This window comes from Orcinus orca, chromosome 11 (assembly GCF_937001465.1).
Source record: "Orcinus orca chromosome 11, mOrcOrc1.1, whole genome shotgun sequence".
NCBI classification, from domain to species: Eukaryota; Metazoa; Chordata; class Mammalia; order Artiodactyla; family Delphinidae; genus Orcinus; species Orcinus orca.
Window position 1 is genome coordinate 97,077,821 of NC_064569.1, and position 22,206 is coordinate 97,100,026.

A 22,206-nucleotide genomic window follows, 5' to 3' on the forward strand; every position below is an offset into this window, starting at 1 on the left:
GGGCTCCCCCCACCAGACTTGGGGGGGGGGGTCCTTGAGAGGCAGGGCCCAAGCCTGAGTCATCCCTTTGCCCTCCCCCCAGCCCCCGGCCACCGCACAGTGCCCATTTCAGGCCTGAGAGATGTTCGCTAAACCTGGCTACACTGGCGAGGGGCCTGGGCTCAGCCACTCTGGGCTTTGGACTCTGCATCAGAACAGCGGCCAGTACCCCGGCAACAGGACGTGTCTGTCTGCAGGCCCAGGACCGGCTGCTGCCTGCAGTGCAGTGCTGGCCCCAAGCCTGTGCCGCCTGCCCGCCCGCCCGCCGGTCTGGCTCCACCTCGATCCCCTAATTACACTCCAACAGCATCTGTGCCTGGATGGTGCTGGGAGAGCCTCTCATTACAGGGCCTGGGCTTAGCAGAATGCAGGGCTCTGTCTCCCACCCTGTGCCCCTGAAATTACATCCTCCCGGCCAATTCCAGGCCCGGCCGGGGCGCCAGCAGCCGGCTGCCCCAGACTAGACCCGCAGCTGACCCCGAGCCCAGCCCACCCCAGGCTGCATCCCTAGGGGTGGCCCCACCTGGGAAACAGGAGTAAGTCTGTGGGCTTCCACTTGCCCAGAGCGCCTCAATGCCAGACCCCATGCCAGGCGCTTTGCAAGCTTCCCTAATGGACTATCTCCACGATGCTGAGTGCCAGGTACCGTCAGCAGGCTCACCAGACAGGTGACGATGTGAGGCTCAGAGAGGGCTCCCCCACCTTGTGCGGTGGCGCAGGGACGCGACCCCCGGCCAAGTGTTCACTTCACACCCCAGCAGCCCTGTGCTCACCTGGCTGCCTCGCTGGCCCTCGAGGGGACTCTGCTCTGCTCTTCCTCCAGCACCTCGTTGTTTTCATCAGCCCGATCCTTTCCTCGCTGCTCCCCACGGCCCACTCCCCGCACACAGACCCTTGGGCCGTCCCACCACCTCCACCCCTGCCTTCAGGCTGGAGGCCCCCTGCCAGGGCCCCGGGGGGACTGGCCCTTGTCTGTGCACCCTGCCTCCCCCGCAGCACCTGCTGCCCAGCTGGTGCAGCCTCGGCAGTCCAGCCCTTGTGTGATTTGACCCCCGACGCCCTCCATGTTTATCTGCTCACCTGCCTACGTGCTTTCCTTCCACAAATATTTAGGTAGGGTCTCCCGGACACCAGGCCCTTCCTTCTGCAGGACCAGCCCGCTTCTTGTCTGTGCCTCTCATCCTGCTCTGCTGTCCCAGTGGCTGGACCACAGTTGAGCCTGTTGTAGGTGTGCCACCGACACCCACAGCGTGGCTGGCCCCGAAGCGCCTGCTCACTTACAGACAGAGGCCCGTGTCTGAAACCAAGCCATCCTGCTTTGAGTTTACAAACAAGCAAACAGCCAGAATGGACTGGTTTTCTGGAGCACCCAGAGGAAGCCTCTCCTTTCCCACTGAGGAGGCTGCAGCCCACCGGACAGGACTTGCCCTGAGCCACGCAGCAGTTAGCACAGCGTCCACGTGGAACCTCCTGACTCCCAGTGGCTCCCCTGACTCCCCATGCCTTGACACTCAAGTTCAGTTTTCCTTTTTTTAAAATTTATTTTATTTTAATTTGTTTGGCTGCACTGGGTCTTAGTTGCGGGACGCGGGATCTTTAGTTGCGGCAGGCAAACTCTTAGGTGCAGCATGTGGGATCTAGTTCCCTGACCAGGGATCGAACCCGGGCCCCCTGCATTGGGAGCGCAGAGTCTTAGCCACTGGACAGCCAGGGAAGTCCGAGTTCAGTGTTCCTTCCATCACATCAGGAGGTGGCTCACGAGGCACTGCTGGTTCAGGGCTGTCGACCAGCCTTTAGGCTCACCCTTTCCCTCCCTCACTCATTCTACGCCTTTGCTGAGCACCACCTGCGTGCAGGCCGCCAGCAGAGCCAGCCAGGATGCACACACGTCACAGGGGCATTTTCAGCTAAGACCAAGTCCTCTGCGGCAGCTGCTCACTGAGTGGGCAGATTCTGTGTACATGGACAGGTGGACAGGTGGACAGATGGACGGATGGCCAGCTGAGACTGTGGCTGGCTCCTGGAGTGCCAGATGAGAGCAGAGGGGCAGGGCTGGCCTTCTCGGAGAGCAGGGACGGACCCCAGCCTCTCTTCAGCCCCTCACCTCTGGTGCCTTGACCAGTCCTGGCCCTGGGAGCCCCTGGAAAGCCTCGTCTGTGAGATGGGAGGGAGCCTGCCTGGTGGCTGCGAGGACCACGCAGCAGTGTGTGCAGACACACGTGGACAAACGTTTGCAGAGCTGCAGCTGCCACAGAAGGTCGGCATCGCTGAGGTGGGGCAGGCCTGCTTTTTACCAGATCTACTTCCCATGCCTATTCCAGCCCTTTCTAAGGTATGTGGCCTGGAACTCGCTCGGTTTCCTCCTCTGTGAAGTGGAGAAGGGAGGTCATTAAAGGGCCCTGAAGAGGTGATGGCCCCAGCTCAGGGTTCCTGCCCACCCCGTACCCCGGCCCCGTGTGGCCAGCTCTGCAGTGCCTGTCCCCTCTGAGCCGCCCCTCACCCTGGACCCCTGCCCCCTCCATCCCCTCCCAGGGCTAACCGTCCCCTGAATTTCCCTGGCTGATCGCTAGGCGTCACCACGAGCACATCCAAGCCTCTCTGAGGCCCAGGTGGCTGGGACCACAGGCCTGTGAGACTTGCCTCCTGGGTTTTCACTCTGCTTGGGCTCCTGAGGCTAGGGGTGCCCCCTTCCTTCCCCAGGGTCGCCAGACACAGCAAATAAAAACACAGGATGCCTGGTTAAGTCCAGATCTCAGATAAACAAGTATTTCCTGAGTAGAAGCATATCCCAAGTATTGCATGGGTCATATTTACACCCAAAAAAGCATTCATTATTTACGTGAAATCCAAATTTAAATGGGTGTCCTGTATTTTACCTGGCAACCTCATCCCTCCCTCCACAGGGACCCTAAAGGGAACCATGGGGGTCCGTCAGCCCACACAGGCCCCAGGCCATGGCCTGGCTGTGACCAGGGGGCAGGTCTGTTCCTCTCTCCTGACAGGCGACCAGACGAATGTAGCCCAGGAAAGGCCAACGTGGCGGCTGAGCGAGTGACCCCCAGCAGCTCTGGGGGGCCCTGGAAGAGAAGCCACAAGAACGCAGGGGGTGTGGCAGCAGGAGACTCCCTAAGGACACGAGCGGCTCCCAGGCGCCTCAGCCGGTGCCTCACCTCCACTGCCCGCCACGTGCTGGGCTTTGGAGTCGCCAACACCTGGGCTCTGGGCTGGCTCGTTCCAAACCAGCTGTGCCCGCTGTCCCTGCCTGCATCTCCGTTCCCTCCCCTGCACAACAGGGTGGCAGCTGTTACTTCCCAGGGTCCTTTGAGGATTAAAGGGCACCAAGGACTTGGTACACAGTAGGAACTCAGTAAATGTTGAGCACCTTTCCCTTTCCCCAGGGATCGTATCAAGGGCACGAACAACCACCTTTGGCAACTTACGCCGATTCCCACCATTTATTCTAACTTGAACAGACTGCCGAACGGTCACTTCACTCGGTAAACAGATACTTGGGCACGCACTGGGTCAGCCACCGTGTGGGCCTGGGGGACAAGGGGTCGAGTCTGGGGCAGTAGGGAGGATCAGTGCTCCAGGAGAGGAATCAGCTCGCGCAGGGAGGCTGCCACGCTTGCCTCGAAGTCAGAGACGGCTTCACAAGAGGAGGTGAAGCGAGATAGGCTTTGAAGGATGACGAAGAGTTCTCCAGGAAGCGAGGGGGATGGGGAATGGCACTTGAGGCAGAGGAAATAGCACACAGCAAGGCCCATGACTGGTAAAGGGCTCCCCGGTCAGGGGAGAACAGAAGGCAGGTGGGGGATGGGCGAGGGGCCGCGCTCTGGAAGGCCTTGGAAGGCGGTGAAGGCCGAGCTCCTGGTGCGGGAGAGACAAGGGTTCGTTGTGGCAGCTTCATGACACGCACAGCAGGGAAAGGAGGCACAAGAAGGTCCTCAGTGGGGAATGACATGCCCAGAGGGTCACGCGGAACAGTGGCTCCCACTGCTGTCAGAAGGCGGAGGGGACAGGGGGGCCGGGGAAACAGTTAACTGAGCGGAAGGGTGAAGCCTGGCCCCGGGAGGAGGGTGGAGAGGCAGGGCCCCGGGGCTGCATGGGGCTCCGGGCAGTGGGCAAGTCCTGCTCCCACCCCTCTATCCATTTGTTCATTCAGTATCGTTGGTCTCAGGAGTTGGTAAGACGTGGGTTCAAATCTTGCCTGTGCTACTTACTCACTGTGGACAAACCTCTTGGCTTTCTCACCGGCAGAATGGGGTAACACAGCTACACGGCACATCTGGCCACTCCCGTCACAGTCTGGGCACAGTGCTTGGCACACAGTGATGCCCAGTGTCAGGCGACAGTTTTACCAATTTCAGGTCCAGGCACTCCGCCAGGGGACAGAGTATACACCTATTCTCTCATTTTGGTCCTCATAAAAATTTCTAGAATGAACACTAATGTTTGTCCCATTTCACAGATGAGAAACGGAGGCCCCAGGACTTGCAGCCGAGAAGGGAGCCAGGGCCAGGGCCAGCTACCCCTGCGCCGTCCACACTAGGAGGCCGAGGTCCTGCAGCGTGGAGGAAAGCCCACCGCCAACGCCACTAAGTACTGGGGTCTCTGCAGGGCTGCCTGGCAGGGGCTGGCCGGAGGCCAGGCCAGGAGGCCAGGGCGTGAAGCTGGGCACACCAGCCAAACGGGTTGTTTATGGGATGGGGGGCTCGTAGAAAATAACGGGCTGGATTTACCGTCCCCGCCTCAAGGGCCGTTCTGGGCTGCAAAGGGCCGGGACAGGCCTCCTCCGGCAGCACCATAAATCTGCCCACTAAGTGCGAGAGCTGTTTATCCTCCCGCCCACCTGGTCTGTAGGCCGGGGCGGGGGGAAGAACCTGCCCCACGCTCTGCCCCGACGAGCAGCCAGAGGGGCAGCCCTGAGGCTGGGCTGGGGTATCCTCCGGCATGGCCACCGTTTCCCCTCTTTTAAAACAGAAAATTCCCAGCCGCACACACCCACGGGGAACCTAGAACCCACAGCTGATGACAGAAAGCCCTGGCACAGGGCAGGGGATGTCCTGGTCCTACAGGAAGCACGCTGGGGCCTCTTAGGTCAAGGCCTGGCCCACACCCCATCACGTGGGAGTCACGCCCCGGGAAGCAATGGGAGCCGGCCAGCCAGGCACACTGATAGGACCCTAAGCTGGCGTTCGGCTGGGGTGGCTCGGGAGGGACCGCGAGCCTCTGTCCACGGGCATTTGAGTGCGGAGATGGGGGTGGAACAGGAGAAGAAAAACTACCTTAGGCGTCAGAAAGCTGGCCTCCCATCCTGAGGGCCGCCTTGTGCTGTGGCCCAGCTGGGGTTCCGTCCCGCGCTGGGGTGCCAGTGCTCACCCGAAGTTCTTCCCGGGGTAGCTGCGAGCATCACAGCGGTCACGGTGCAAGAGCACCGTGAGCTGCGGAGGGTGGGGCCCGGCCGGGCGAGGACCCCTGCTGGCTGGGACAGGAGGAGAGGCGGGAGCAGCCCGACAGGAGGCAAAGTCCAGAGGAGGGTCAAGGACCAGCCTGGAGGAGTCTGAGGGGAGGGCCCGGGATGAGTGCCGGGACGGGGCGGCAAGGGTGGCCATCTCCCCTGAGAACCACCGGCCCTCTGCCCTGACCCGTCCCCAGGGACCCGTGCCCGAAAACTGCCCGGGGACCTCTGCCGAGGGGTCCCCAGCCGGTCGTGCGGCGGTGTGGGCTTTGGGCGGCGGGCTCAGGGCGAGGCTCCCGGCGGCGGCTGACCCGGGGCGGCTGAGGCTGCGGGGCCTGGGCTCCACTTCAGGGTCTGAGTGCGGCTGGAAGGAGGGCTCTTCTGCAAGTGCCACAGGGGAGCCCAGCCCCCTTCCCGGCCTGGCCCCGGGGCGGTGAAGTGCAGCACAGAGTGCAGAGCGCGGCTGTCCCCATGGCCCCCTGCGGGGAGCTCAGAAAACTCCCGCGCCCCTGCCTCCCCAACCAAGCCCGGTTCCTGAGCTCACACCCACCATCCCGGCCACCTGCTCGGGCCCCAGGCCGAGTGGGCGAGGAGAGAGTGTGGGCGCCCGCCCTGTGCATGAGCTGCCCCGGGCACCTGCGGTTAGGACGCCGAGCCAGAGGCTGAGCGGGACCCGGGCTTCAGCCTCATGAGAGGCTGGCCGGTCCCGCTGTGCGCCCCAGGCTCCCCTCCAGGGCTCCGGACTCTAGCAAGAACAAGGCCCCACGCGGACCAGAGCCACTGGACCCTCCTTCAAACCGCCACTGAAGTACTCCGCACCCACGTGATGCGGGGGCCGCGCCTCTCTGCGGAAGGGCTGCCTGCCCTGCTGCTCGCCTTCCGCTCACCCACCGTCCCGTCCACCCACTGCCCCCGGTGAGGTCCTGACCCTGACAGCCACCAGGGCCACCTCCCAGAAAATCGCTTCATCTCCCTTTCCAGCCCACAGTGGGTAGCGATCTTCCCCAAATGTGGATCATACGCCCACCCCTGGGGCTGACAGGGGCCCCGTCACTGTCACAGCAAAGTTCAAACCCCTGCCACACACGGTCTCCTGCCCCTCTCACTTCTGGCAGCCAGGTCTGGTTTCAGGCTCTAGGACCCACTCTCTCCGATGGGCAAGGAAGGCTGCAGGCGCACTGACTCTTCCAGAATAAAGTTGGAACCTTAGACGGCAGAGAACCCCCGGCCAGAGGCGAGAGGCCAGGCCGGCCTGCACGAAGGGCCCAGCTGGACGACCACAGGGTGGAAAGACAGGAAGGGCGCCGGGGGCGGGAGCGGCAGGACCCGGAATCTACACGTGACCCCGTGAGAAAAGTATCAGGTACAGGGAAGGGGCTCATATCCGAGTCCCCCTTCCTCTCCATTGAGGCTGCGTGACTTATAGAAACGACCTGAGGTCAGGACCAGCGCTGGCACCCAGCCCACCAGGCTCTACCACAGAATCACGTCCTCAGCGAGACAGTGCTGGAGGGTGACCAGTGTCTGAGGGCCCTCCCTGCTCAGACGCCATCCCAGAACTCAGGCCCAGAGCGGGCTGTGACTGCACGTCTGTCTAGGGTCTCTGCCTCTCCATCTTCAGAGCCCTGCTCCAAGTTGTCCTCCAATGTCAGCTGCTTCCATTACCCTCAACCCAGGTCTGGACCCAGGGGGCCCCGCCAGCTTCTCGCCCTCTCCTTCCCATCACCGCCGCGCAATCCCCCAAAAGCCCCCGGCCATGCCGCCCGCTCTCCACTCTTCAGCTCCTTCTGAGGCCACCCACCCTCAGGGGCTTCTTCGATCCCTCTCCACCTCCCCCAGGCTCCCAGCCCTCAGGCAGAACTAAGTTCCCTGTGACCTTAACAGGCTGCTGGCCGAGCCCCTCAGCACTGTGGCCCAGGGCCCGAACTGACCACCCAGTACGTGACGCCACGCCACGCCACGCCACGCCACGCCCTGGGCGCAGACGTGAGCATCACAGCCCCAATCCAGGTTGACCGGTGCACTGGGTGAGGAGGTCCCTCTTCTCTTTAGAACCCAATTTCCATGCCTGACCAAAGAAGGGGTGAACCACGGGATAGTTGTAGTCTCTTTAAACACTGGGAGGCAGCCACAGAAGGTGGTCATGATTTGAACCCACACTGCCTAGGTGCCAGTCCTGGTACTACTCCTAGGATCCACGTGACCCCGGGCGCATTACCTGCCTTGTTATTTGCCATCTGCACGTGGGAAGTAATAGTACCTACCCCGCAGGGCTCAAGGGGTTATGAATGAGGTAATTTTAGCGTGACAATATGCCTTGGTCTGCGTGGGACAGTCCCAGTGTATACCTGCTGCCCTGTCACAATTAATAGCGCCTCCTTTCACTCTCAAAAGTGTACTGGTTTGAATGTTAACTTATATAGCCCCCTGGTTAAGACAGGCAAAGTGCTCACAACGTGCCTGGACGAGTATCAGCTACTCAATTATTATTAAAATGCTAATTCCTGGCTGCCGAGGCGGTTACACAGAGCCACGTGCAATAAAGTGGCCGAGAACCAGACTCTCACACCGTACTAACGCAGCTTCCTGGACTCGATACTGTTCTCTAGTGATGTGAGATGTGACCGTCGGGGGGAACTGAGGGAAGGGTATGTGGGATCTTGCCTTACTATTTTTGCATTTCCTTAGGACTCTACAATTACTTCAAAATAAAAAGTTTCAAACTTCCAACCCTATTGTTTGGTGTCTAGCTACAGTTGAGTACAAACTTACGGACAAAATGAACAGATCCTAAAAATACTTCACGCAGGCGTCTCATAAACAAAAGGATGAACTCTCAGAGAGCTCCCAGAGTATACCTGCAAACTCGGAAACAGGTGAAAACGGCTCCTGTGAGCAAACAGCTGGGGCAGAGCCCAAGGCCCTTCCCGAGAAGCCAGGAGCCCTCAGGCTCACACAGTCTCCGCCTGTGTGTGTGGACCCAGGGCTGCTGGCTTCACATCAAGACCCCCTACAGACAGGGGTGCGGAACGGCAGTATCAGAAGAGCTACCTCCAGCCCAGAAGCTGGGCCACTCAGCACGGCGACAGACATTAACAGGCATTCTCTGGCCTTCAGAGGAGTGGCTGTCTCAGTCACTGAGTTTGTAGCAAAAATTGTGAATTGTAGGGAAAAGAGGCCGGGCCACCTTAGGCTGTCCTCTGAAGAGAGAAGGGGTTGGGTGGGCCGTCTCAGGAGGTCTCCACTACGCAATGTTTTTGAACTCCTAGTGTTTGAAGAGGCACACTTGGTACCTGGGATGCTCACGCTGGAGAAACGTCTCTGCTTCTCGCAGGCCTCACCCTGCCTGGGCCGGCCGCAAGCCTCATCGGAACCCTCCACACAGGCTGCCCAGGCTCAGAGGCCAGCCCGCCAGAGCACGGGGTCCTGCCGTGCCCCTGGCTGCATCCTTGGGCAAGTTTCCTATCCTCCCCGTGCCTCGGTTCCTTAGTCTGTAAGGATGCAACACGCGAGTGCGTGACAAGTGCTCGTCACAGTGACCGGCACGCAGGAAGCCCCCAGGACATGCGGCTCTCACCTCACCATCATCGCCAAATGCAGAAGAAGCCAAGACTGCCTATTCCTGGCTCCCACCTCTGATTTTGGCTGGAGCCACGATTACCCTTGATGCCAAACCTTAAGCTTTGTGAAAACGCGGCCCTGAGTGTCACCAGGAATGCCGGTGGTGGGCGGGCAGTGCTGTCTCCTACCCATGTTTATATGTGCATTTAAACAGGCTCAGAAGGATATTAAACAGAACATGAAACGCACTCAGGTAAACCCGTGACGCCCCTGCTGAGAGAATGCCAGCCTGGCATCCGCTCTGCAGGGGCCTCAGCCTTGCAGGGACACGGATGCTCAGCTGCCCCGTGGCCAGTTCCAGTGCCTCCAACGTGGGAAAGGAGGCAGCACGGCAGGACTTCGGCGTGCAGTCAACTGTGCAATGGCCTCTCAGAGCCTCTGGGCCCCTAGCACTGGGTCCAGAGCCTGGGCAGACCCCAGCGTCCACCAGCACGTACTGACCAGGAACCTACCTGCACGACCTGAGGGTGTGGAGCGTCCGGGCCCAGGGAGCCGCCCAGAACTGAGCGTCACTCTCCTTCCTCCCTCAGGCCTCTGCCATGGGCCCCATGTCAGCACAGGACACAGAGGGGTGGGGAACACGGTCCCCGCCCACAGGGAGCTCCCAGGCTGCAGGGACGCAGGCGGCAGGTAGAAAACTGCCTTTGGTGGCCAGCAACGGTGGGGGCTGGGAGACAGGCAGTCCTCTGAGCACAGACGAGGCAGAGCCTGACAGTGATTCCTGGGCCGGCTCAGGACAGGCTGTGCAGTGACTGGGCGCTCTCACCAGGGCTGAGTGGGGCACCAGTCAGTAGACAGGGTGGCCCGGGGAGCAGCAGGGGCAGACAGAGGCCTGATGTCCTCTTTATGTCTGGGTTCCCGACTGCCCGTGCCTAGCAGGGGCCTGGCACGCTGCTCAAACCTCCACAGGGAGGACGGGGCTGGACGCTCCTGGAGGGCAGGGGCTGGTCTGACCTCTGCAGCCCTGGGCGGGTCAAGCAGCGAGCGAGCTAGTGCTGGATGCACGGCTGTCTTGATGGGCATGTCCTGCCCTGAGCACAGACAAAGCCAGGTGCGAGGGCCACCGGCTCACCCCTTGGAAGGGAGCTCCTTGAGGAGGAGGCCTGACTCCTGATCGCCTCTTCACCCTCGGCTGACGCTCAGGCTTCAGCCAGCAGCCAGCACGCAGCAGAGCCTTGCTCAGCGTGCACCTAGGCCCCGACTCTGCTGCTGGCTCGGGAAACTGGCCCAGAGGGGGGTGAGGCCCTGCCCTCTCGGGGCCTGTTTCCTCATCTGTGATAAATAACGATAATAAGAGCCCACATTTATTGAGACTTTCTTTTCAGTATCTTTTTAACTCTATGAAGTAGGGACTTTGACTATCCCCATTGTACAGACCAGGCACAGAGAGGTTAAGTGACTTACTCAAGGTCACACAGATGACAGGTGCTGGAGCTGGGATTCCAGCCTAGGCTGTGGGGCCCTGGAACCTGTGCTCCTAGTCATGGCATAACACAGAGACGACAGGTCCCCTCTGTGCCAAAGGGCCCTCGGGGATGAACTTTGACAGGTACAGCCCCTTAAGCGCCCCTGCCAGCCTGTCCTGCTGCCTACAGCTGTGGGGACGACGTGACACTTCCTCTCACTCTGGGGCCTTCCACCACCACCACAGATTGGACCACTACAGGCACCTGGTGAGGCTTCAGAGCCCGGCCGTGCAGGACAGCTTCCTGCGTCGGGGAGAGGGCACACGTGTCTCAAACCCACTACCATCGGCAACAGTGGTGGCCCAGGATCAGTGCCAGGGAGAGAGCAATCCTCCACCAGGCCGGCCAGGAGACCGTTCTCATTACTGTCTCTGCTGTTCAGACGGCCACACTGGAGCCCCTAGGTCCCTCCCTCCAGAGTGGTTTTCTCAGCTCACTATCATAAGGTAACTCCTAGGGTCCTTACTTAGCATTTCATCCCCTTTCTGGATGCAAAGCTTCACAGGGATCATGCCTGCTTTTGCCCACACGGGATCCTGGGGACCAGCCAGCACCTGGCACATGAACGAATGGAAGAGTGACCTGCCGTCGCACAGCTCGTCAGAGCTTTTGGAGCTCCTTCGTCTCCCTAAATCAATTTTGCTCAGACTGAAAGAAAGGATTCGTCACTGGAAGGAAAGGGAAAAGTTCATCCAGGAGTCAACACCTTCTTGGAGCATAGATACGACATAAGTCTTTTTAAAAAAAGAGCAGGCATGGGAGAGGGAGGGAGCTCGAACGTGCTAGCCGCTTGGTGGCCTGTCTACTCTGGGTACTCTGGGACCGGGGAGGCCTGGGAGCATGATTACAATGGAGAGGCGGAGGCTGGGAGTGGCCTGGCCCGGCTTCCCCCAGGCTGTGGGGTGGAAGAGGGACTTAACGGCTTGCTGGACCAGAGGCTGAGTGGGAAGTGAGTGTGGGCTGTGATGGAGCCAGAACCAGCTCAGCGAAGTGCTGAGCAGAGACAGGCCACAGCTCTCAACAGCTGTGGGTCCCCTCCCACCCAGAGCTGGGAGAGAGGAACAGCCTGTGTCCCCAAATCAAGCATGAGTTCTAAAGGCCTAAAGAAGCTGTCTATGTGAGTTGCCACTCCTAGGGCGGGCACCGCACTTGACCCCTTCAGAGCATTTCCCCTAACGGAGCCCTCACTTGCCTGGGAGGGATTTCTGGTCCCAATTTATAGACAAGGAGACCCAGAGAGGCAGGAGTAACTGCAGAGGCCATGTGACCAGTGGAGGTGAGAATGGCTGAGAACCTAAAACCCACAACCCCAGCCTGGCCAGATCCACACGCCTCTGGCCAGGGTTTGTGTCATCGCCTGGGAGGTGGGGCCGCTCAGAAGGTCTGAGCCCCGTGGCCTCGTTTCTCGGCCGGGAGCCTGGAGCAGACCCTGCTCACGTGTCTGGTCCCCTCTAATCAAACCCAGCTCAGGGGAGGCTCCAAGGGGCTGACAGGCATTAGGAAGAGTCAGGTGACATGAGGAATCTGATCTGGGGAACAGAGGCCACTTAGGTACAAACCAAGCTGGGTCTCAGCACCGTGAACGTGCTCTTCTGAGCTCTAACAATCGTCACTGAAGGTAGCACACAGTCACGATGAGCAACTGTCCTGACAACCAACAGAGGCTCAGGAGGGAGCCGCGTGGCCAGGCACCCAGGCCCGTCCCCACCCACAGGCACTACCGCGCGGCTGGCCAACGTCCTGTGCACTTGTCCTGTCCTCTTGGGACCTTCCACAGAGCCTTCGGGAGCCCTGGAAATGTTGCCGCTCGTCCTTCAGCGGGTATCCAAGAAGTTGTCTCCTGTTTTTCAGATTGATTCATTGCCCAGATTTAAAAATTAGGAAACTGACACAAAAGTCCTAATGAGAAAAGGGACTCTTCTTTAACCAATATGTCAGTTAATGTAGATTGGGGCTAGTCCCCCAAATCTGTATTCTGGTTACATCTAGATTCCTGGCTTCACCTATAAATCCAGATCTGGCCACCCAGGCCTTTGGGTGGGGTGAGGCACGTAGGCTCCAGGCTCCACTGCACGATTAGTTTGAGGCCCAGCCCCTGAAGCATCTGGTTTCCCTAGACGTCCCCCGCCCTTCCCCTCCAGCATCATTTCCCCGCCTCTGCTTACCCAGCTTCCCATGGCTGCTCCCCGCATGAAATCCAAACTCCCGCCCACATTCCACCAGCCTCATGGTCTGGCCCCTGCCAAGCTCCCCTCATCCTGGGATCACTGTGCCCACCATCCCGCCCTTCATTCTGCGTTTCCCGGGAGTCTGGTCCATTCCCACCTTGGGGCCTTTACACACACCCCACCTGGCCTCACAGTTGCTCTCCCTCCTCGTTCCATTTCAGCTCACACGTGGCTTCCTCAAAGAGGCCTTCAGCGCCTGCCTATTTCTGTCTGTTCCTCCCCCTGGTTTCTTTCCTTACCAGCCTCATCATGTCACAGCTAGCGACCTGGGCTGGAATCCTGACTGCCGTGTCCCTAATGTATGACCTCCGGCAGGTCCCCTAACTTGACTGGGCAGGGTCCTCACCTGTTGCAGGGTCATAACATCCCGGCCTCGCCAGGCTGCTGTGAGGGCCCAGCTCAGAGTAAGCGTGTGACCTCATAGCAGCCACTGTCGCTGTCCCCCCCATCATCGTCCCCCCACCGCCGGCCGATGCTGAGGTTTGCTTTGTAACGTCCTTAGAACAACCCACGCTCACAGGCCAAACCAGGACCTGGTTCCGAACCGGCCACTGTCTTGCATCACGCTGTTTCCCCCTTCCCGCTCACCCTCTTTTCAACGGGGGGCACAGCTCCACCTGGAGCCCTGCTCGCGGGAAAGCTGCTCTTCAAGGGAACAGGGCACACACAGCCCGGCTGACAGGGGCTCCGGCCGTCCCGGCGTCGGGGACGTTACAGCTCGCTCAGAGCAGCTGCCGCCCGGTAAACCCCTCTCCCCGATGAGAGCAGGACTCCTGTCCCACCCCCAACGCTCACACTCTTCCTCATAAATCTGCTTTTTATAAAACTCAGTGTGGAGCCAGGGTCCTTGCTTTGGGCAGCTCGACTCCACAGCGCCACAGCTGGGAGGTCTTCCACAGTGCCGTGGACGTCTGGACAACGCGCCCGGAGCAGGTGCCCAGGGACCTCGGAGCTCAGCCTTTCCGTCCTTCTGGGGACCCGGCAGAGATGGGGATTATCGGGCCGTCTTGTCTTTGAGGAAACCGCCTAAACAAACGCTAAGAATTCTAAGGAGTCCAGTAGGGTAGCTCTGCTTAATTACCCTGGGATTTGTACTTCTTAAATGTTTTTTGCTTTTCTATCTCAGGAACTGTTTTCAAATAAAGATCATGCCCAGGGCCCCCAGGTCTCACCTCACAGCCTCTGTTAGCTTTAGCGCACGCCAGCACTTTACTCCCAGGATCTGGTCCTATCCTCCAAACATCCTGCCGGGTCAACACCACGGCCCCGTTTTGCAGATGAGGAGGTTGAGGTTCGGAGCTGCAGAGCCGCCTGAGGAAGGGCTCCCAGCTAGGGAGTGGCGGAGCTGGATTCACACCCTGTCGGACCCGGAGCCCAGCGCCCGCCCTTTTTATTCCCTGCCTCTCAGTGTGAACCGTGCCACAGACCAGAGATGAGGCCCTACAGGGCCCCTCCAGCACCTCCTCCTTGTCTAGGGTCAGCGAACGGCGAGGGGCTGAGGCTGGAACCGTGGGGCTGCCTGGTCCTCCTTCCGCATCTACTCTCTTGAAGGTACAGCAGAACAGGCCGCAGGAGGGCACAGCCGCTCTGCTGCAGCACACAGCCCGCCTGGAGATTCTGGGCCTTGCCATTACCTTAGCCAGGATGTGCCTCCACGCCTTCCAGAATGCTGCTTCCTCTGCCTGGAAGCCACATGGGTCCTGGCTTCTGGCCAGCTGTCCCATTTCACAGCCCTGCTGCTTTGGGCCCAAACTGACCACCACTGCCCTGACACCAAGGGCGTTCATTTGCTGGGCTCAGCTGGAGGCCAGGCTCTGTCCCAGCCTGGGGCTGTCCCCAGGCTCCCCAGGCACTCCAGTTGGCTGGAGTCTTCCTCCTCTGACCCTCTGCACTGCCCCGAGCTGGCCTGCCATCCCACCCGGCCTACAGAGAGCAGCCGGCTCCTGACCCCAAAGGCCCTCTGCTGGCTGGTGACCCAGTGAACACGCAAGAGACTGAGAAACGAGCCCTCGGCCCGGTCAGACCTCGAGCCCCCCTCAGGGAAAGGGGACCGTCGGGAATGGGGCCCCACTCTTCCTAGCCACATCCAGCCCCCAGCCCAGAACGGAAAATAGCTTCTCCGGACACATCTGCCCATCTGCGGCCCCATCTCGTCCCCACATAAGAACACCAGAAACACAGACAGCCCTGCTGTAGGGGCAGAGGGCGGGAGCTGGGAGGTGTCCCTGCAGAACCGACACCAGAAGCACACAACAGCCATGCAGGCCCGCACCAGAGTTCCCTGCCTTGACCCTGAGGCCCCCAGCATCAAGATGCGGAGAGGGGCTTCCCAGAGGCCACCTGTTTCCACAGGGGAGGGGGCGTGACTGGGCAGCGCGAGCCAGTACTCACCATTGGAGCGGTGGATACAGGTGTGCTGGTTGTCGCTGAGGAAAAAGCCGCTGTGGCACTGACACTCGTAGCTGCCCATGGCATTGACACAGATCTGCTGGCAGCCGCCGTTGTTGTCCTGACACTCGTCCACATCTGTGAGAAAAGGAAGAGAAGGGGACAAGAGAGATCACACCTGGAGCTAAAAGTGAGGCGTGGTCACCTGGAAGGACGCAGATGCCATCAGTTCTCCTGGCTGCAGAGCGATACCACAGAGGTACCGCTCGGTGGTACCCCACGGTGGTACCCTCCAACAGTACTTCATGGAGTTACTCCACAGTGGTAGACACTTACAAAGGCTGCAATGCTAGCTGGCCCTGGCTTTCCTGTGCGGCCAGCACTACTCTAAGCGTCTTACCTGCATTAACACCTTTAATTTTCACAGAAGCCCTATACATCAGACTAGGTCTGGGTCTATTTTACAGATGAGTAAACTGAGGTACAGAGAGGCCAAGTTACTTATCCAAGGTCCCACAGAGGCAGGAATCAAGCCTGGTGGTCCGCCTCCCAAACCTGGGCTCTCACTGATGTCACCTAACCCTCCCTCTCCAGGAAGACCTGCAACTAACACCATCTACCCCCGGCTCGAAGAGCGTCGCGAACCCAATCCCACCGTCCCCTTTCTTCAGTCACACCTCAGATCTGCAACCAGCAGTACAGACCTTGCAGCAAGGGAGAGGCTGGAGGCCAGGGCAGCCTGCTTTCTGCCTCGAAAACTGATTTCAAAAGCCCCGAGAAGGGCAGGTTTTTAAAAGGCCCTGACCTCTGGCTGCCGAGACTGCTACGGAGAGTTGCTGAGCGGTCTTTCCCACTCTCCGGGAGAGACAGACCTCAGGGCCGACACTCATTTTTGACCAGAGGCCACTGGCACAAAGGGTGCTATTGGCTGAAAGGAGTCTTTATGAAGTTCTGGTCTTGAACAGAACAGCATGTTTCAATTACCCAAGTCATAACCCCCTACACTGTCAGCTTGTTTAATGAAAGAACGGCTTCTTAAACCTTAATGTGCCGTGTCTGTATTGTCATTTTAATAGGCAAATATATGAAACCACAAAGGCAACGTGAGCTACTGGCTGCTTTGAGCCAATCCCACGACCCCCAACACACGGGTGTGCACACACACACACTCACTAGCTTTGGCACTGAACTTTTTAAACAGTTCTTTTTTTTTTTTTTTGGCGGTACGTGGGCCTCTCACCGTTGTGGCCTCTCCCACCGCAGAGCACAGGCTCCGGACGCGCAGGCTCAGCGGCCATGGCTCACGGGCCCAGCCGCTCCGCGACACATGGGATCCTCCCGGACCGGGGCATGAACCCGTGTCCCCGGCATTGGCAGGCGGACTCTCAACCACTGCGCCACCAGGGAAGCCCCCTAAACAGTTCTTTTTAACACAACCATCTTTTAGTACTGGCACCAAAAGGATGTGAAAAGGTACAGACTCAGGCAGACTGACCTGCACTGAACCCGGGGAGGACTCAGTGCTGGCGCTATGTCAGCTGGGTCCTACTTCGGCTCAGGGACAACAGACCACTTCCCCACCCATGAGACCACACTGCTGCCTTTGAGGCTGACGGCGAGGCAGGTCATTATTCTCCTGCAAGCTCAAATGTCAGCCCTGTGGCAGCCAGGACGGAGGGAGAGCTCTGAACTATAAAAGGCACCAACAATTAGAGCTAAAACGGTAAAGGTGGCTCTTGCTGAGAGGAGACTGACGGGGGTTCCGGGGGAAGCTGGGAAGGATAGAGAGGGATTTTTCGGAAGACCTTTCTACACTCAACGAGTCTTACTGATGGTTCCCTAAAGGCCCAGTGCCAGGGCCACCTTTGCTGGGGGCATCTCCCCTCCACACCCCAGCAGCGTCTGCCTCTGGGGGTCTGCCCCTGCCTGCACCAGACCATGAACAGCTCTGAGCCAGGCACTGTGTCCTGTTCATCCTATTAATAACATAAAGCTAACCTTCCTGGAGTGCTCGTCGTGTGTCAGGCACAGGGCCTCACTCCACCCACACGCCCAATCCTTGCGGCAACACTGAGTGATAGGCCGTGTTACCGACTCCACTTTACAGATGAAGACACTGAGGCACCGAGTTGAAGTAACCTGGGCAAAGCCACAGAGCTGCTTGGAGCAGAGGCAGGACTCAGACCTGCTGTCCAGCTCCTGAGCACGCGCCTCTGGAGCCCCTGTTAGGCTGGTCACACCAGCAAGTGCGTTCAGACTAAGGTGATGAAGAACCGGCTGCTCTTGAAACGAACTCAAGCTGGGTGTCACCTTGAAAGTACCTGCAAACACGAAGCTGGGGCCAGCCTGCGTGAGTAACTCAGGAGAGTCCCAGCACACCGGCTCAGCCCCGTTTCTGTCCCAATAACACCCGCCAGAGGCTCCGAGGCCCACGTGCCGGCACACACGTAAGGATAAGATTTGAACACGGGGAGCCGCTCCTGGGACGCGGTGCAGACTGAGTCACGCTCTTTGAGGTTCTTCCCATGGCTCTCAGGTCCTTTGCTCTGTACCTCAGCTTCCCCAGCCCTCGCAAAGGTTCAATTGGTAAAACAAGCCACAGATACAGGCCCTCAAACACTGAATTCACAGTGTGGAAACACTACTTCCACCCCATCATCAGTGAACTCCCTGGTCCCCCCCTGTCTGGCCGTCACCTCACTGGAAGCTAGGAACCAAAGGGCACTGACGTCACACACCTACAAAGCCTCAGTGAGCTGGCAGGGTGGCTGGGCCTTGCCACTGTGTACACTAGCGGGGAACAATGACTCCAGCGCTGATGAATAATTTGAAACAAATGCGAAGCCATGTAAACATTCTCCCCCCCCCCACCCCGCACCCTCGCTCCCAAATGATAAAGCCCTAAGATTAAGCAGGAGGGAAGAGGGGGCTACCCACTCTGCACCCTTTTTCCACTGTGGCCCAAACACAGGCCTCCCCCAAGCTGGGCAGGAAATCAGTCTCAGAATTCCTTTGGGTAGCCTGCAGTCATCACCACCTTCTCTAGAGACTGGCTGAGGAATGGCCTCATACCCCTCACACCCCTGTGTCCCCAGCCCTCCACATGGGACCCACGGTGAGGTCTGAATGGTACCAACGGAAGCAGTTGGGTCCTTGAGATGCCTGCCCGCCGGCCTAGGACAGACTGGGTTCCCTGGAGGCCCGGAGCAGGCCCGGCAGGCACTGTGGGAAACAATTAGCTCCTTGGCCCTCGTGACTGGGGCAAGCCCGGCGCACACTGCTCCTTGGTCCCCACGGACTTGGCACATTCTGGTATACGAGGTGCCCCGTGGCAAGGAGACAGCCTACATCCGGGAGTCGGGCAACCTGAGTTCCACCCCCGGCCTCTTGGCCCGTGGAGGGTGCCCAGGTCTCGTCCACAGGAAGGACCCAGACTGTGTCCTCCAGGAAGCCCTCCTGGAGTGCTTGAGATACACGCAGTCCTCTTCCTTCTCTCCTGGGGAACTGACTGCTCCATGCTCTGCTGGGCCCCTATGTGGAGCCCCCCACCTCCTACGTGAGTATTCACGTTGACTGGTGGGGCTGGCAGCCTCGTCATCATAAATATAGCCCTCAGTGCTGGCCAGGGCCCGGCTGGGGAGCTCAGGCAGTGTCTTAATACATCTGCACAACAGCTCCACACAGGGGGCATTATTCTTATCAAGCCGATTCTCACCTGAGAAGCTGAGAGGGGAAGAGACTTGCCCAGTGCTCTAGAACCGGTGGAGGGGGATGGGAAGCCCAGCGAGACTGGATCCAGAGCCCTTACTCTACTCTTCCATGACGTGGCTTCTCTGAGTGAGGATGCTTCCAGCCCAATCGTAGAGGCGAGTGTAAGCTCCCTGGGCTTCTGTTCTTACAATCGTCCCCCGGCCCACGTGCTCACGTCTCTAAAACCCAGGGCAAGAGCTCCCTCCTCTCCAAAGTCTTCCTGGTGCCGGGCAGAATTTGCTGACCCCTGGCTCCCAGACCAAGCAGACCTTTGTTCACAACCTTCTTCCTCTGCCCCGGACCTCGGGCTTGGCCATCCTATCTCTGCTCTGGGCTGTTGTCAGCCCAGAGTCTCCTGCACATCCCTGCACCCAGCAGAGGGTCGGGCTGAGTGGGTGCTCAGGAGTGAGCAGGATAGACTGAAGGGCACACGTGTGCTGCACACACCAGTGACAGGGAGCTCTACCATACAAGGCCAGTCCCCTGGAGCAGGGCGCCGTTGCGGTTCCTTCTGGGCAGGCCGAGGGGCTCATTCACGGCTCTCCATAGCCTGCCCCCCTCTCCGCCCGCCCCACCGACACCCGCTGTTCTCTGAAAACCCCCCCGTCAATCACACATGCCTTCACGCGCACATGTGCACCTCTCCCTGGGACGCCCTCTCCCTCCTGGTCCAGGCAGAAGTTCTTCTCGCCTTTGAAATCCACTGGAAGCACTTTTGCTCATTCCCTCCGCAGACACTGAGTACCTGCTATGTGCTCCACTCCCCGAAGTGAATACCACTGGTTAAGCCCCTGCTCGGCGAGCCGCTGGTGGCGTGTGGGACCCAAGCGTTCAGGCGGAGGCTTTGTGGAGGAAGTGATGGGAGCCGAGGCTGGAGAACAAGAAGTGAGAGATGCGGAAGCAAAGTCTCGTGGAAGGTGCAGAGCAGGGCCGCAGCTACTTGGGCAGGAGAGGAGTTCTGGAAGCTTTGTGGCCTGCACATCCCTCCTCAAGAAGATTCCCCCAGGGCTCTCGCAAAGCCAGCCCTGTCTGGGTCCTCCTGGCCCCCTCCCACCAGTCCTGCCGGCAGAGGGGACAGTCCCTGGGGAAGACAGAGTGTCACCAACCACCAAGGCCTCGGGTGGAGACTGTGCCTGTTTCTGATCCACGATCCACGCTCCCTGAGCGAGCTCTGGGTGGGACGGGACGGGGGAGCGCTCCACCTCTGAATCCTGCTGGCAGCTCGTGGTCCTTCGTCATTATTTATGACCACAGCTGAACGTTCCCAAAAGGCAGGGAGCTCCTCGGCACAGGGACTTGGCTACAAAGCAGAGAGGAGGCCCCGGGGGTTCTGGGGCAGACTCTGGGAGGCTCCTCTAGGGAAACCCTTTTAACGGGCAGCAGAAGAGATGGACAGAGTGTGGAGAAAGGACCCCAAAGGCTCCAGCGCTGTGAGGGTCTGGCACAGAGCTCATCGTGGGCTGCCTGGTCCAGCCAGGTCACCCTCTGGGAAGGTCCCGGCCTGCAGCCTCCCCGGGAGAACGTTCTCCCTCCCACGTCTCCCACAGACCTGTCTTCAGCTGCGTCCGGGACTGCTGGAGCCCCCGCCCTTCTGGGTCGGGGTGCTGGTGGCAGGCCGGGGTGCTGGCAGGGGGAGGAAGCTGAACGGCAGCCAGTCGCTGCCTTGGGGGCCCCAGCTGGTGGCGCTGGGGACACCCTCTGCAACAGATCGTCCCACGTGGTCTGGGGTGAAGACATATGGCCTGGGCTCCTGGGAGGCTGCTCCCCAGCCCGAGGCCCCACGCCGGGTGCACAGTGAGGACACGGAAGGTGGGAGGGAGGGAGGGAGGGGGACAAGGGCGCCCAGGAGGGCCAAAGAGGGGCCTCGCTCTGGCTCTGCCTGCCCCCCTCCCAGCCACCCTGGCCCGAGAAGCCCCCTCCCTCCGGGGGCTTGCCTCACACCCAAGCAGTCACCAAGCCTGGTGACTCTCCCTCTCCGCCCTGCCCGTCTGTCCTGCCTCTACTCCCAGGGCACAGCCTTGCCTTGGGCCTCAGCCTCTCCCTACAGGCGTCCACACGCTCCTGGATCGCCCGGCCTCTCGTCTCTCCCTCGCAATCCCAGGGCCCACTGTGACGACTCTAGTCGGAACAAGACACAGCACCCCGGCACCAAAGATCAAGTCCAAACAAGGGGTCTGGGGTCGGGTGCCCCCGCCTCACTCTGCCCTGCACGAGCATAGGTCCGGGCACCGGGGTCGGGAGAGACGGACCTCAGCTGTGGTTTCTGCCCACTTCTGTTCAGTGCCCACCACTCACAGGGAGAAGGCCGCCTCCACTCCCACCAGCTGCTGAAGGGTCCTATCTGGGATGGGCCCGTGTGTGGGACGGATGCGGCTGTTTTCCAGCAAGAAGGCATCCCAGAGCCGGCACCGACGGGCCGCGGGTCGGCCTGCTTCCGAAAGGCCTCTGCAGGCAGGCCTGTGGTTTGCCCAGGAGGTCTGCTTCTTGGCCCAAGGTGCCGGTGTTTGTTTTTATTAATAGCTGACTGTCTGTCCTATTTTGGACCCAGAATCCAGGTTTGCAGCTATTTATAATAACTAAAAATTACGTCTGGATACAGCTTTGGTTGCTTTGTGCTTCCCACGAACGCCTCACAATTTGAAACAGAGACTCTGTGTTCTGCCTGAACCCCACCCATGTTCTCCTGGTGTGCCCGGCCCCAGCACCCCAGCTCCCAGCACGGGTCCGGGAACAGAGGCAGAGGCACTGGCCCATCTCAGAAACCGAACTCAACCTCCAACCCCGAGAACGCCCTCCTGGCCCCCGGGGGCTGAGGCCCCAGCCCTCCCTCTCCTGAGGCTCCTTTCAGAAGCGAGGCTTAGGCGGAAAGTCCCCTTGGCCATCGGGCGGCTCTTGCAAAATTGCATTTGATGGGTTAAGTGTAAATAAATGAGAACCAGATGGATTAGATTTCGGGTGAAATACACATGGGTCTTAGAGCTTTGGGGCCTGGGTTCTCCCAGATCCAGGACGCTCCCCGAGCTGTCAGAGGCGCTGGCACGGCAGGCAGGAGGTGTGACTTGAGTCTCCTGGGACCCGCCTACCTCCGGGTCCGGGCATCCGCTGGGGCCTTCTCTGGGGCTCCCGGCCCCCCAGCAGGTCTGCTGTGTGTGGGAGACACAGGGTCTCCCGTCGTAGCCCTGCTCTGACGCCGAGCCCCTTGGGCTGGGCCTGAGTCCCAGCTCAGCGCTGGGAGATGAGGCACATGACTGGT

General features: G+C 59.8%; 1 protein-coding gene and 1 long non-coding RNA gene across 3 annotated transcripts in view; one reads left to right on the plus strand and one right to left on the minus strand.

Moving 5' to 3' along the window:
• LOC125960485 (uncharacterized) overlaps positions 1 to 22,206 on the plus strand; it is a 327,476-nt gene that overhangs the window by 236,180 nt on the left and 69,090 nt on the right. The gene's annotated exons all lie outside the window — the stretch shown is intronic.
• Positions 1 to 22,206, minus strand: part of SCUBE1 (signal peptide, CUB domain and EGF like domain containing 1) — a 127,712-nt gene that overhangs the window by 65,042 nt on the left and 40,464 nt on the right. For both annotated transcript variants that reach the window (XM_049694546.1, XM_049694547.1), the window contains exon 4: positions 15,207 to 15,341. In XM_049694546.1, coding sequence (XP_049550503.1) covers positions 15,207 to 15,341 — 135 coding nt within the window. The remainder of the gene's footprint in view (positions 1 to 15,206; positions 15,342 to 22,206) is intronic.